This window comes from Polypterus senegalus, chromosome 2 (assembly GCF_016835505.1).
Source record: "Polypterus senegalus isolate Bchr_013 chromosome 2, ASM1683550v1, whole genome shotgun sequence".
Classification (NCBI taxonomy): Eukaryota; Metazoa; Chordata; class Cladistia; order Polypteriformes; family Polypteridae; genus Polypterus; species Polypterus senegalus.
The window spans coordinates 101877744-101891471 of NC_053155.1; the positions used below are offsets into that span (position 1 = coordinate 101877744).

The 13728-nt window shown below is 36.7% G+C and overlaps 2 protein-coding genes across 4 annotated transcripts in view; one reads left to right on the forward strand and one right to left on the reverse strand.

Annotated features, from left to right (window-relative positions):
* Positions 1 to 5096, reverse strand: part of ddias (DNA damage-induced apoptosis suppressor) — a 31299-nt gene extending 26203 nt beyond the window's left edge. The window contains exons 1-2 of one of the 2 annotated variants that reach the window (XM_039744295.1): positions 4753 to 5096; positions 4212 to 4330 (exon numbers count right to left, since the gene is read on the reverse strand). In XM_039744295.1, the coding sequence (XP_039600229.1) occupies positions 4212 to 4321 (110 nt within the window). In that variant the 5' untranslated portion in view covers positions 4322 to 4330; positions 4753 to 5096. Of the gene's footprint in view, positions 1 to 4211; positions 4331 to 4752 lie in introns of those variants that run through there. The other variant, XM_039744296.1, reaches the window with a different exon arrangement.
* Positions 5097 to 5270: 174 nt separating this feature from the next.
* LOC120523224 (prolylcarboxypeptidase (angiotensinase C)) overlaps positions 5271 to 13728 on the forward strand; it is a 45592-nt gene continuing 37134 nt past the window's right edge. For both annotated transcript variants that reach the window (XM_039744297.1, XM_039744298.1), the window contains exon 1: positions 5271 to 5788. In XM_039744297.1, the coding sequence (XP_039600231.1) occupies positions 5597 to 5788 (192 nt within the window). In that variant the 5' untranslated portion in view covers positions 5271 to 5596. The remainder of the gene's footprint in view (positions 5789 to 13728) is intronic.

The window sequence follows — 13728 nt, forward strand, 5'->3', positions numbered from 1 at the left end:
TTACCCGTGGCAGTTTGCTATTGGATTGCCGCTGACGGACGGCCTTATATGGGCAGGCACTAAATTACAAACGCCAGCAGCAACCTGTCTATGAACTTAATTTAAAGTTTAGGTTTACATCGTGCTTTGTTTCCGAAGTAGCAGAACTCATGAATATGGTTGTATATGTCACTCGCTCGCTTCTTATTGTTTCGCTGCCTTTTCAATTATATAATGCATGTTTTCTTCAGCGCTTTTTTGAGGTCTTCCTGGTTTTCTATGTACTGCGTGATTACGTGGGAGGCGTGATGATGTCACACGAAACTCCGCCCCCACAGCGTTGAAGCTCATCTCCATTACAGTAAATGGAGAAAACTGCTTCCAGTTATGACCATTACGCGTAGAATTTCGATATAAAACCTGCCCAACTTTTGTAAGGAAGCTGTAAGGAATGAACCTGCCAAATTTCAGCCTTCCACCCACACGGGAAGTTGGAGGATTAGTGATGAGTGAGTGAGTGAGTGAGGGCTTTGCCTTTTATTAGTATAGATTTATATATATATATATATATATATATATGACAGCAACACTCATCACTCACAACAGTGACAAAACAATTACATTGACAATCATGTTACGTTATTTTCAAAATGTTTCCTTTTCTTTTTCATTACTTCTTTAACATACTACTTCTCCGCTGCGAAGCGCGGGTATTTTGCTAGTATATATATAGGTAAAATTCTGTTACAAAGAATACCTTTACAATGAAATTTTCATTACAGCAAAGTATTTTTATGGTCCCGACAGCTTCCCCATATGACATGAGTCTATGGAAATCTCGTTACTATGAAGAACATTCAGCAGATCCTTTCATTACAACGAAGTGCCCAAAAGACCTTGAAATGCCTGAATGAATCATGCAGTTAATTCTGTGGCTGCAGCTCAGTTGTACACAACAATCCCCAAATAGAAACACTGTAATTTTTTTTCTTTCTTCATACTTTCCTCATACTATTTTTTTTTTTTGGCTTTTTTGTTTCCTGCGGTTTTTCAGTGATACCTTTTGCTTATTGCTTGTCAGCATTTGAAAAACATCCATTAGAAACACACTGTCACCCTCCTATAGAAACGGCAGACACGAAAAGACGATAACAGTTCATATTAGAAAAAAAATTTCTCTCGATTGCGGCAAAAAGAAAAAAAGAAAAGACGTTGTCAGTGAAATCGGAATTTTGCCATCGACACTGTCAACTTTCTTGAAAGACAGAGCAAAAAAAGAAGAAAAATCTCAGGTTGCAAACGTATGTGAACTGCTGCATTTGAAGACGTCAAAAAAGCTGTTTTAATGTGGTTCAGTAATGCTCGTTCAAGAAACATTCCTATTAATGCGACACTCATTCAAGAAAATGTGAGGTTTGTAAACTCTCTTGGGACCTTCCCCAACTAGACAGCACACTGAAGAGCGTCCCGAATTGTGATCTCCGTGTCTGTAAGGGGCAAGAGCCAACTCACGGATTTTCTGCGTCTCTCCACCAAAGTAAACAGAAAAGATCTTGATGGGTGATGCAAGGTTGGCACGTAAATTGTAAATGCAGATAACAGGATTACTTGGTCATTGATCTGGCCACGACCCTGCCTGACTGCTGTGTCTGTGTATAGCAGAGTGGCAGATCATTCTACAATAAATAACTGTGCCGTTCCTGTTTCAAGTTGAATAAAGCTGGTTCTGATAAAAATACTGAGACTCAGCCTTGTGTTTTGGCGTTCAAGACAGGGACTTAAAGCACGACCCCGATCTTTTATGATTTGCTTCTGTGGCACCTCACTGCACTGCTGAGAGCCTGCTGTTGCTCCAGCAACAGACAAACAATCTTCCACAGACTCTGGAATCACGCTTCGGAACGCACTTCAGCGTGTCTTTCCCATTGGGGGGGGGGTCTCAAAAGAGTTCAGAAACTTCAAAATATGAAGAAGAAAAGGATGATTCGGCTCCTGATTGATAACTGTGCTGCCCACAACATGCTTCCACATTTAGATAATATTCGTGTTGAATTCCTCCCACCCAATTGCACAACAGTGCTTCAGCCATTGGATTTGGGCATCATTCACACCCTGAAAGTATATTATCGCAAGGAAATACTGAGAAAAATTCTCATCAGCATAACTTGTAGGCAGGAGGAGATTAAAATGAACGCAAAATAAGCTATTGAAAATATTGCAAACACCTGGACACAAGTTAAAGAAAGCACTACAGTAACAAATGCAGAATCTCATTACAACAAAATATATTTTAGGTCCCTGGGAGTTCGTTGTAATGGAATTTTACCTGTATATACTAGGGAGCTTTGCTCGCCCACCACCGGCCTGAGCTACAAGCCAGCCACTTCACGTCTCTGCCTGTAGCGTATGTGGATTTCACTATCACCAAACAACAAATCTTTTGATTCTCGTTGATAGCCTCTTTATTTGGAAGAAACACTACTTTTCCCTGATGGCAACACAAAATAAATGTTGTACAAGTCTCCGACTTAAAGTTTAAATCCGAACAATATATTCAGTCTCTTTTCACTGTTCTGTTATTTCACCGAATAATAATTTCTGTTTGTTTGCTCTAATGTGATCTTTACTATCATTTTTTTGAGACTTTCGAATTTTAGTACTTTTATTATCTCTAACCTGCTCTGCATGTGTATCACGCCATCATTTTTGAATTCTTTAGGACGTTCTACTTTGTCATCTACTCTTTGTCTTTTATTTCAGGCCCCGGGCATGGTTAAATCTATTGGCACAAAGTCTTGTGGGACGTGAAAGTATCTCTCTGAAAAAGTCATGTCTTGTTGGGAGCACACGCTGATACAGCACATTGCTGCACCCACCGCATGACAAACCAACTCACGATCCAGATTAGGACCCGAGTGCAGCCATGCAACAGGTGACACCTCAGCACCACACTAGTTCAGATGGAATGGAACAGTGTGAGTTTTTATGGTGGCGGAAGTGCCAATTCTGCCTCCAACCCCCAAGTTTTTCCCTGCAGGTTGAAGGAGCTACATGCAGGGATGGATGCAGATTAACCTCATACCCAGGACTGAGCAATTGCTGGTTCCAAGGCTAAAAAGTCTCGTCCCGGGATTTTTTTATTAAAGTAGAGAGATGTGTGTGTATTAAATTGTCTAACACACATTCATGTGAATTTCACATTTAGAGTTAATAAAGTTAAGTATGACCATGTTTAACAAATTTATGAATATGTTAGGTTTCAAACAAAATAAATATTTAAACAATTGTCGTAGTTTAGTTACAAGATTCCATAATATAGAAACAGCTATTATACCTGGTCATTACAAGATTAACTAAAAAGAAAATCTATTCAGACAAAACATGTGCATACATGTATATTCACACATACACAGATGTTCTTGTTCCCTTTTGCGTTAATACTAAAGCTGTATTTCTTTCTCATAAAGTTGAAGGCATGGCCTTGAATTTAGTACTCAATGCATGTGACAAGTAGCTTCACAAACTGGTTGCTTTTTTCAAATATTGAAAGCTCCATATTAATTGACCAAAGGTAGCTTCAATTTCCATAGAAAGCTGGTACTGTACTTGATACCAGGTAATTTCTGCTCTATTTATGTAAAAACAAACTTATTTTGCCTAGTAGTAGGACTGATTTTTTGTTAACTAACAAAAAAATAAACAACATGGAGTCTCCATACCACATGCACACTTCTTGTCATAGTTAACTGCAGCTCAAAAAACCTGATTTTCAACCCAGTTCCCTTCCTGCTTTTGTAACAAGCAGTATTATGTTTTTGTAATTATGACAAACTCTTCAAATGTCTTAAAATGTTGTATCTATATATCTATCTATCTAATAGTATAAAGGCACTTTTCATTTATTTGGAATCACTAATACAAAGAGCATCCTGCAACTCAAAGGCTCAAAAGTATTTCCTTAACCAGTTATTTATAAAGTGATATTTTAGTGTATTCTAAACCTGTTTGTAAATTACTCTGAAAGAAAACGACAAAGGATTAAAAATCTAAGCAAACCATATATAAAGGTGTTGGCAATGGCCTTGGGTGTGCAATAATGGACCCTTTAATATTTTGCTCTTCTCATTATGTTATACTATTCAGCATAATTACAAAGTTAAACATAAATCTTGCTGCATGGCAAAATGTATCTTGAATGAATAAACACTTTGCATTGCTAATGAGTATCTTACCTGTTTTTATTTACTATCAAACGTGACAAACACTTCCGACAAGATGGATAGAAAAAACAATGATCTTGTAGTGACAGCACTGATCCAACAAGTGTGGTCTGGGAAGCCATTCATACTGTCTGCATAAAAGTCAAATACAAAGGAACAGATGTTTAATTACATTGCATAAAGAAAAGTTACACATGAAACCAAATGAAATCTGCTTAATTCATTTTAAAATGTAGACCAAAATAAATAATCTACAAAATATATTTTAATAATGGAGATGTTTAGATAAAGGAAAAGCCATACAGTAATATAAGCAAAGTACTTAAAAAATGAAAAAAGTGTTTTATTACAGAAGGATGGAGTAGTGTTATGTGAACTCTGTCTGGTCTTTTTTCTCTTTCTGAAGGCTTATAAAGTGTGTTTTACACAGTTGTATTTCCAAATGAATCCAACGTTTTACTAATGAGCCTTTAAATTTGTTAAACATAAATATCTCGTGTTTTTGATTTGTACTGTGATCGTATATGATATATCATAATTCACGTTTACTTACTAACTGCATATTCACACGATATCCAAGGTTCTTTCTTCTGATAAACTAATTCGAATTTCCCAAACACAATAGGTTGTTACTCAGATCTCGCGAGGTTTTTAATCCACATCCACACACGCCAACAGTTAAGAGAGAATATTTAATACAAGCGTTTCACTTAATACGGAATAATACTAATATTGTAATACTATCACAGGGTGTTATTCGTTATGTATCTCCATAAAATTTCTGAACAATGTTATGACTTTTCGTTTGCCCAGAGGGAGGAAGTTTCTGCTGTCGATCTAACCATTACTTCACATCTATGGTTTTACCACAACGCGAAGTAACTTAGCAACGGTTAGTGTCCTTTACGACAGTATCAAATATCTGCATTGTCTGTCGTAAATAAAATGAAAAGCTTTTCCTGATCGAGTTGTGTTTACGTCTCATGTAATAAAAATCCCTTTTTCAGTCCTCCTTGTATATTAGAGTTACGATAATGTTTTGTTCCTTAAATAAAAGGATGGATCGGGAATAGTTTACATATTAAAAGCTGCGGATTTTTCAAAATGTACTACTTCATTTACCGTTTATAGAGACATTTAACACGGAATGTTTTTAGTACGAGGAAATCAGTACCCTGCAATAGAAAATGTATTTTTATTAACTGATCTATGAATCAACGGACGTCTGTTTCGCTCGCTGGGGCCACCTTCCTTTTTGTAGGCGTTATAAATCTGGAGCATACATCCCAGTTTTAACGATTGCTCTGTTATACCAATCAGGAAGTCATGAGACAGAGAAGTTGCAGATTGCTTCGCCTGTTGTATCACTCACTTAATTTCTTGTGAGCTTCCGAGCCATGGGATCAACGTCCAGACCTGTGTTTTCAATCGAGTTCAGATTTATACAGTCTATTTTACTAATATGTTGTACTCCAGTAGAAGTGCTGGCAGCATTTAGTCAGGCACATTTGTCCAGTCACAATTTCTTTTCTCCGAACGCAGAATTAAAAAACGTGATTAACTACAAAACCTATTATTTTGACCAACAGGTAAGTTGTCAGCTTCTTGCACATATCATGTGATGCATTTTACTAGCTGGGTAAAATTACAAGGAAACCAGTGCCCTTAAAATCCTATTTAGTCAAGGTGATGTTTAAGCTAAAACATTCAATTGTTATTACTCCTTGTTACTGCTATAGTTTTGTTTTATAGTTGATTCCTTTTTAGTGTGTCTAAATGCCAAATTGAAGATTTATTTGTAGTGAAACTGTTAAGTTTGTCGTAGGAATAATCGTAATGTAAAAGTCGATTTAAGTGAACGGTGTCCCAATCTTTTTCTGTCACTTCGTATTGTGCAAGTTGTATTACACAGTTCTGCATTTTAGTGGCATTCTAATATACACTTTGCTCCTTTGTAAATTTCTTTACAAAGTGAAAGCACACGAGTTAAAACTTGTTACATTTGTTAAAACATTTCCGTAAGATTAAGAATCAATCATAATATGCGTACTTTCATTTACCATAAAACAGAAGTAGTGTGTTTCAAGCAGCTTGAACCAGAATCCTGCGGCATATGAAAACATGTATAACTGATTATCATTATATTTAGATTATAGGATGCTCAATATAAATAATAATTAATAATGTTTACTATACAGTATAAGGTTATTGTTTCAGTGATCTAAAGGAAATCTTTTTTTTTTTTAATATATGAGTTTATTGTAATACCAAGACATTTGTGAATAGAAGAAAATGTTTTCATTTCTCATGCTTGGCTTTATAAAAAATCTGTACTTTTCATCCACATTTTTAATTTTCAAAGTGGCCCAAAATTCTACAAAAATGTCATTTATTTATTTTACTGTTACAAGTTTAGTGAATATGGGCTTTTATTAAAAAGGTCAAAGTTTAAAACAACATGCCTCATGTACCATATCTGTATTTGGTGTTTTCTTTTGTTGTTTACCAGAAGTGGGACTAGGCAGCATCTTTTATGATTGTCCTTCTATAAATAAGTCCCTATGAGCCTGCTCCGGATGAAGTGAGAATAGAAAATGGAATGATAGAATGAATTACACTGTTGCTAGAGTGGAAAGCGGCATTCTTATCCATCTTACTAATATGACTGTACTGGAAATTGTACATTGATATTTCACTACTTGTTAATTTTCAAAATATATTTAAAAAAAAAAAAGACTCAATTTTTAAGTACCGCTGACCCAAGATTCATTCACAAGATCTACTTCACATATGAGAAGGAGCAGGTTGTAAGCTTAAGGTATGTCAAACATTTGCACTGTTAACATGTGGTCATCTGGATTTCAAGTGACGTATGACCATGGCACAGAACCAGTTTTTTGATTTGAAATTCTGGACAGGAAATTAATAAACATGGAGATATAGCTGAAAACAAAACATGAGTCACTGCACACACGTGACTTATATTGTCTGCAAAAGAGATAATATAAATTTCCCCACGTCTGAAGTTCAGAAGACAAAAGGAACACTTAGGGACGTGAAAAAAACAGGGGTCTGATATTAAAATAACTCGAAGGCTGAGACAGTATCTCTGTAGTCTTTTTGGCAGAAAAAAAAACATCTCCAGAGGTGGTCAGTTTTTTAGTCGGGTTTCATTCTCACATTTGGCTACTAATGAGGACAGAAGGGGATGCTTACCCAATGCCCCAGTTCAGTGCTGAGAACACTAGGCTGCAAAAATGGTACTGTCCTTTGATTGAGATGTAAATCCCAGGTATTGCCTCTCTGTGATGATAAAAGTTCATTAATATCTTTTGTAAAGAATAGGGTGTTAATTAGCTAACTGTGTCTCTCACCTCTTCATTATCTAGTAATTAATTTGTGGTGAGTGTACTGGCACAAGAATAACTATCATCGCATGATCCAGGCGGATGGTGCATAATAGTGGTGGTTGAAGTAGCTCAAACCTCTCTATGTAAAACACTTTGAGTGTCTTGAAAGTGCTATATTAATGTAATGTCTTCTTCCTATTGCTAATGGGATAGATTTAGAAAATTGTTTTGAGGGGTGTAACTAGTAAAAGAAATCATATTCACTGATGATAGATAGATACTTTATTAATCCCAAGGGGAAATTCACATACTCCAGCAGCAGCATACTGATAACGAACAATATTAAATTAAAGGGTGATAACAATGAAGGTATAACAGACAATAATTTTGTATAATATTAACGTTTACCTAACTCCCCACTCCAACCGGGTGGAATTGAAGAGTCGCATAGTGTGGGGGAGGAATGATCTCCTCAGTCTGTCAGTGGAGAAGGACAGTGACAGCAGTCTGTCGCTGAAGCTGCTCATCTGTCTTGAGATGATCCTGTTCAGTGGATGCAGTGGATTTTCCATTATTGACCGGAGCCTGCTCAGTGCCCGTCGCTCTGCCACAGATGTCAAACTGTCCAGCTCCAAGTCTACAATAGAGCCTGCCTTCCTCACCAGTTTGTCCAGGCGTGCGGCATCCCTCTTCTTTATGCTGCCCCCCCAGCATACCACCACGTAGAAGAGGGAGCTCGCCACAACCGTCTGATGGAACATCTGCAGCATCTTATTGCAGATGTTGAAGGACGCCAGCCTTCTAAGGAAGTATAGTCGGCTCTGTCCTTTCTTACACAGAGCATCAGTATTGGCAGTCCAGTCCAATTTATCATCCAGCTGCACTCCCAGGTATTTATAGGTCTGCACCCTCTCCACACAGTCACCTCTGATGATCACGGGGTCCATGAGGGACCTGAGTGACCCAATCACTGACTTCTGTTTGTGTGCTTGAAGTTATTCTTCTGAAACTGAAACAAGATGCAATATTCTGAGCGTATGTAATAAGAATATCAGTTTAATGCCAATGTGCTCCGTACAAAAAATTATTTTATAAATCCATTCACATGTACAGGCCATGCCAAAGTTAGCACACAGGGGCTGTCAGCATTTAGAAGTGCTGGACCAAGCATAGGACAAGACAGACAAAGACAGCTGGAGGAATGTATAGTCTGCCTAAAGACAGGTGTATACTATTTTGTCCTCTGTTAACAGTCAGCACAAAATCGTCTTTCTTTGTTTGGAAATGGACTACAGGGGTGTCCAGATCTAATTATGCAGATCCAGATCATCTGGATGACTTTGATTTATGCGGGGACAATTCCAGTTCAGTGCGAAGACAATTCTTCATGTTGTTGGTTCACACATTTCTCAATGGTCCTGGATTTTTCAGGTGATTTTCTATGTAATAAACTTAATAAGTTATAGCATAATGAAAATTGCATAATTAGATCTGGACCACCCTATATTTGCCTAAGTAAGGGTCTGCACGTGGAGAAGACCATATAAAAAGATTTGGACAGCAGCCAAACACTTTTTGAAGCTGACGGACGGATAGGTGATATCGTCATCCATCTTGAAAAGCCTTCCAGCCTTTTAATAGCATATCTATATAGTTTTCGGTTACTTAAAACGCAGCAATTACAAAAGAACTTATTCCAACTAGGGAGGTATCGTCCCTAAAAGGAAACAGCGTAATGTTAATTATGGTAGACATTAATGCATTTCTATAGTAAATACAATATTTTTTGTATACGTTTTAGAATGTACTAGGGGGCTTTGCCCCCTGCTAACTTCGCTCGCCCACTCCCCTCCTCTCAACCCAGGGCGCACTGTCAGCCACTTCACATCACTGCCACTCTCATTGTGAAGGGGTGGCTAAACGCACACTAAGGAGATGCGGATGGATCAGCTGCTGGCTTGCTACTCCTGCTACCAAGCTGCGTGTTCTGCTTGTCATGCTGCGCGTCAATCATTTAAAAGCCTTTACAGCAGTTGTCCTTTTGTCTCACTGCCTTTTCTCACGGGGCGTTAAAGTGTCTCTTGCCATGACGTCCAAGTGTCTTCCAAGAAGATCATGTCTCAACTCAAGATTGTTTTATTGTAATAGAGAGATTATGTTTGAGTTAAAAAGTGTAAAGTATTACACCTATCCTTACCACAAAATCACTACATTTTAAGATTATGTGTTAATTATATACTAGTTATGTGTTGCAGTTCCCGGTGACCTGCAATTGGAATAAGTGAGATAAGAAAACAAATAGATGGATTAGGTGACAATTAATACATTTTGAATCTGTTTCATTTTACATAATTATTACCAGTGCAGTGATAGGATCAGGCACATTTAAACTCATTTAAGTGGGTGTCTGTTAAGAGTTGGCAATTAACTTACTTACATATGTTTATATTAAAAAATGGAACTTGGACATATGAAAATCAAGCCTGGCTTTTCTTTGTAGAAACTGAATTTCACACATTACTATACATTGTTGTTAATTTGTATTTCATCTTTTTTCATATCCTGATTTGGTTTATATGAGTTGACCAAACATCCTCTAGCATTAGGTTCACTATTGTAGAAACAGAAGGATGTGTAACTATTTTAGCTAACAGACAGTTTCCTTTATGTCTTCACTCTCTGTTAAAAGGAAATCCATTTTACTACTTTTCCTTTGTGTGTTCCTGCCACTCTCATAAACTATTAAATGCTGTGGCCAAGTAAAACAGTAATATAAAGTAGGAAGGGTGACATTTTTATATTTAATGTAAATTTTAAAAAGTTTAAAACCTATTTAAGTAAATACAGATAGATACATATTTTTTCAGGAAGAAGCTTTTCATCCCTTATTCTGAAATCTCAGATGTTTATAACTGTATTAAAGATTACAATTTATTTGAAACCGGAGCCAGCAGTTTACAAAAGCAGGAAATAGACATTTTCGAGTTCAGTGGTTGTAGCTTTCAATAGTTTATTGAAAGCTTATGGAGTATACCGGGGTAAATAATACAAGTATGCATAATGATGATGAAGTAAGGTTCTGTCACACCCTTTCTAGGCTACAGTGACCACAAAGATTTCATCAATTTTATTGAGAGTGATGAGAGTAATGGAGAGTAATCCATGCAGAACAAATACCACTTGGGTGCAGATATGAATGCCTTTGTGCACAGATGTTTGATAACCTGTGTGATGAAGGGGAATGCTTGCTCACTTCCCCTCATGCTTTATTGAGTTTTATTTCTCCCTTCCATTCTCATTTTTCATGTGCATTTCTGGCTACTTTTGCTTTCAGTCAACAATGTGTTATTTTGTCATCTGCCTGTATTCATTTAGTCCTAGCTAAACTCTTTATGTACCCCATTATAAAGTCACTTCTTTTGTTGACCACCATGGATTCCAAGAAACTTTGCATCTTGTTGAAGCCAGTACTTCTTGGCTTACACATCTAAAGGACCAGACATGAAAACCTTTTCATCTGCAGTGTTTTTTTTTGTATTTGGCAGGGCGACAGTGCTCCCTTTGTGAGTGATAGCGCAACAAAATATGTACCTCTGGTTTCCAGCCCTAAAGCCAGGCAGTGCTTTCCTCTCTGTCTTGCTCTTTCAAGTGCATGTTTTCCTTTTTAGGGTGAAGTATTTACTGTCTGGGTGCTAATTCCTCTGATATTGTGTCCAGTGTCAAAACATAATGAACAAACATCTCAGAATCGTCTGTACTGAGCTCTCACAGTTACTGGAATTAATCATGTTTTTCAGCACTGTATGTGCAATTTTTCCTTCTGTTAGGTTATAAGCAGTTGTATGTGCTTAAGTTTGTAAATTAGTAGACAATTTAAATTTTTAAAACTTTTTCGGTGCCTTATATAACCAGTTTAGTAGATCATTAACATTTCCCTGGCAAAATAAGAAATATGTTGGTGTAGACACTAAGTGATGTGAAGTTGTACCTGGTAACTTAATGTTATAACAGGATGAAAGATATTCACATTGTTAATGTGATTGAAATGTGTATTGTCTTGGTTTGCTTAAGTTAGTAGTGGTTAATCAAAATAATTATTAATGTTTGCAGTTATTTTTTGGAAACAACTGTTAAGTGTTTTTTTAGCATTTGACAAATGTTTACATTTTTACATGTTTACACACTGCTGCTTTGTAGTAGGTTTGAATTCAACTCCCTTATGTTGTCTGTGCGAAGTTTGTACCTTCTCTGCTTGGTTTTCTTCTAGCTAATTAAATTTGTCTTCCATATCCTCAAAGACCTTTGGTTAGTTTAATTGGTCACTCTAAGTACCCCTTGTGCAAGTATGTACATGAGTGAGCCCTGTGATGGACTGGCACCCTGCTCAGGGTTGTCGCTTGCCCTTAATCCAGTGCTGCCATTATAGGCTCCAGCCATTCTTGACCCTGGACTGGATTAAGCAGGTTTAAGCATGTTGTATTAATTTTAAAATAATCCATTTAAAGTACAAGAAACATTTGTATGAATATCTTGCAAAATCAGTTGAGAAACGGTTATGTTAAAGTCCTCAATAACTTAAGTAGTGTTATTAATAATGTATTGTTGGGTTAAATCAGGCCTAATCATGGTACAGTGTGTAGTATTTGCTTCTGAAGTGCAGGGTGACAAATGTGTTCATCTTGTATCTTCCTCCAATGCTTGTATGTGCTTCCTTTTTTGTGGAGAAGTTTCCTCTCACTATCGAAAGACATTTCCTTAGTCTGATTACGGACTCTAAACTGTGCCAAGTTCAGAATGCAGGTACGTGTTTACTCTGTGATAGACTGGCACCCCATCCTCATTTTGCTAGTGCTTTAAATCTTATACAGAGTTGACTACTATAAAAAGTGGCTTTAAAAATGGAATAGCATGTTGTAAATTAACTGACCTCCATGGCATGCCTGTCTGTTGTGTTGGTGATAACTTCTGGTGTATGGATGGATGGGTTTCTTGGTTTTAGTATATTGCTCAAGGACCAGTTGCAAGCCATTTTTCACTAAATGCTGAACTGGGCGTTTTGCAAGTGATCTTATAGCAAGACAATGTTCCATGTGTCCCTCATTTGTCAGCTTAAAGACCCCTGCATTAACATACAATCAAAATATTTTGTCCAATGAATCTGGCATGTGTTTTGTCCAGTAACCACACAGATAATAAAATTAACAAAATGAAGTAAAATGTGCAGGGAGACTTCCCACTAGCGTCACCTAACTATGTTTTTTACTTGTTAAACCAGGGGTGGCTCCTTACCATGTTTGGGACTGCTTTTCCATGTGCCATCCTTTTTACTTATTTGTACAATAATATATATGTAAGGTAAATAAAACAGTGGGAGCTTCTTCATTTTGAGATTAAATTGATTCAGTAGTTCAACACAGACTCTACCTGAAGTGTTTCACAAAGGCAGTAATATTTCCAGAGTCCCAGCAGTTTTAGATTGACCTGACAAGGCAGTGCATGGAGCAGGCCAAGATATAGAGACTGACTTTATAGTAGAAATCATAGAATGATTTAGATGGGGAGTAGAAAACAACCTTGTAGTTAGGGCAACATGAAACTCAAAGCATTTATGCTGTGTAATTATTGCACTGTTAGCTGGAATGCAGTGTCTGAGGTCTTTTAAGATTTCATGATTTTGGAAGTAGTTGATTTTTTTGTTAGGTTTCTTTTCAGTAAAATATTTCTCGCATATAAAAGTCCATATTTTCAAAAATATTAGATTTACAATAATAAAAAATAATTTTGCAGTATCTAAAATGCTAATATTTTTAAAATGTTTCATATAGTCACCATTATATACTAAATGTTATGTTAAAATGCTTAACTTCTGGAAGGAGAAAGCAACGGATATCCTGCTTTTGTTATACTTTTTACCTTTGTCTTTTTGACTGTGCTGAATTATAAAGCGGATAAACATTCTCACTTCCTTAAATTGTAAAAAAAATATTTTCTCCTCTGATTTAATGGAGTCCCCAAGCTGTAAAAATGTCTTTTGCATGTCACTAGATTAAATTGCTCGGTGCAACATAAAATGAAATAAAAATTACAGTACATGCTAGTGGCTACATCATATTTAGGACATCGTTGTACATAATTGTGACTGCAAACATGTCCCAAAAACAGATTTATTTACTGCTTAT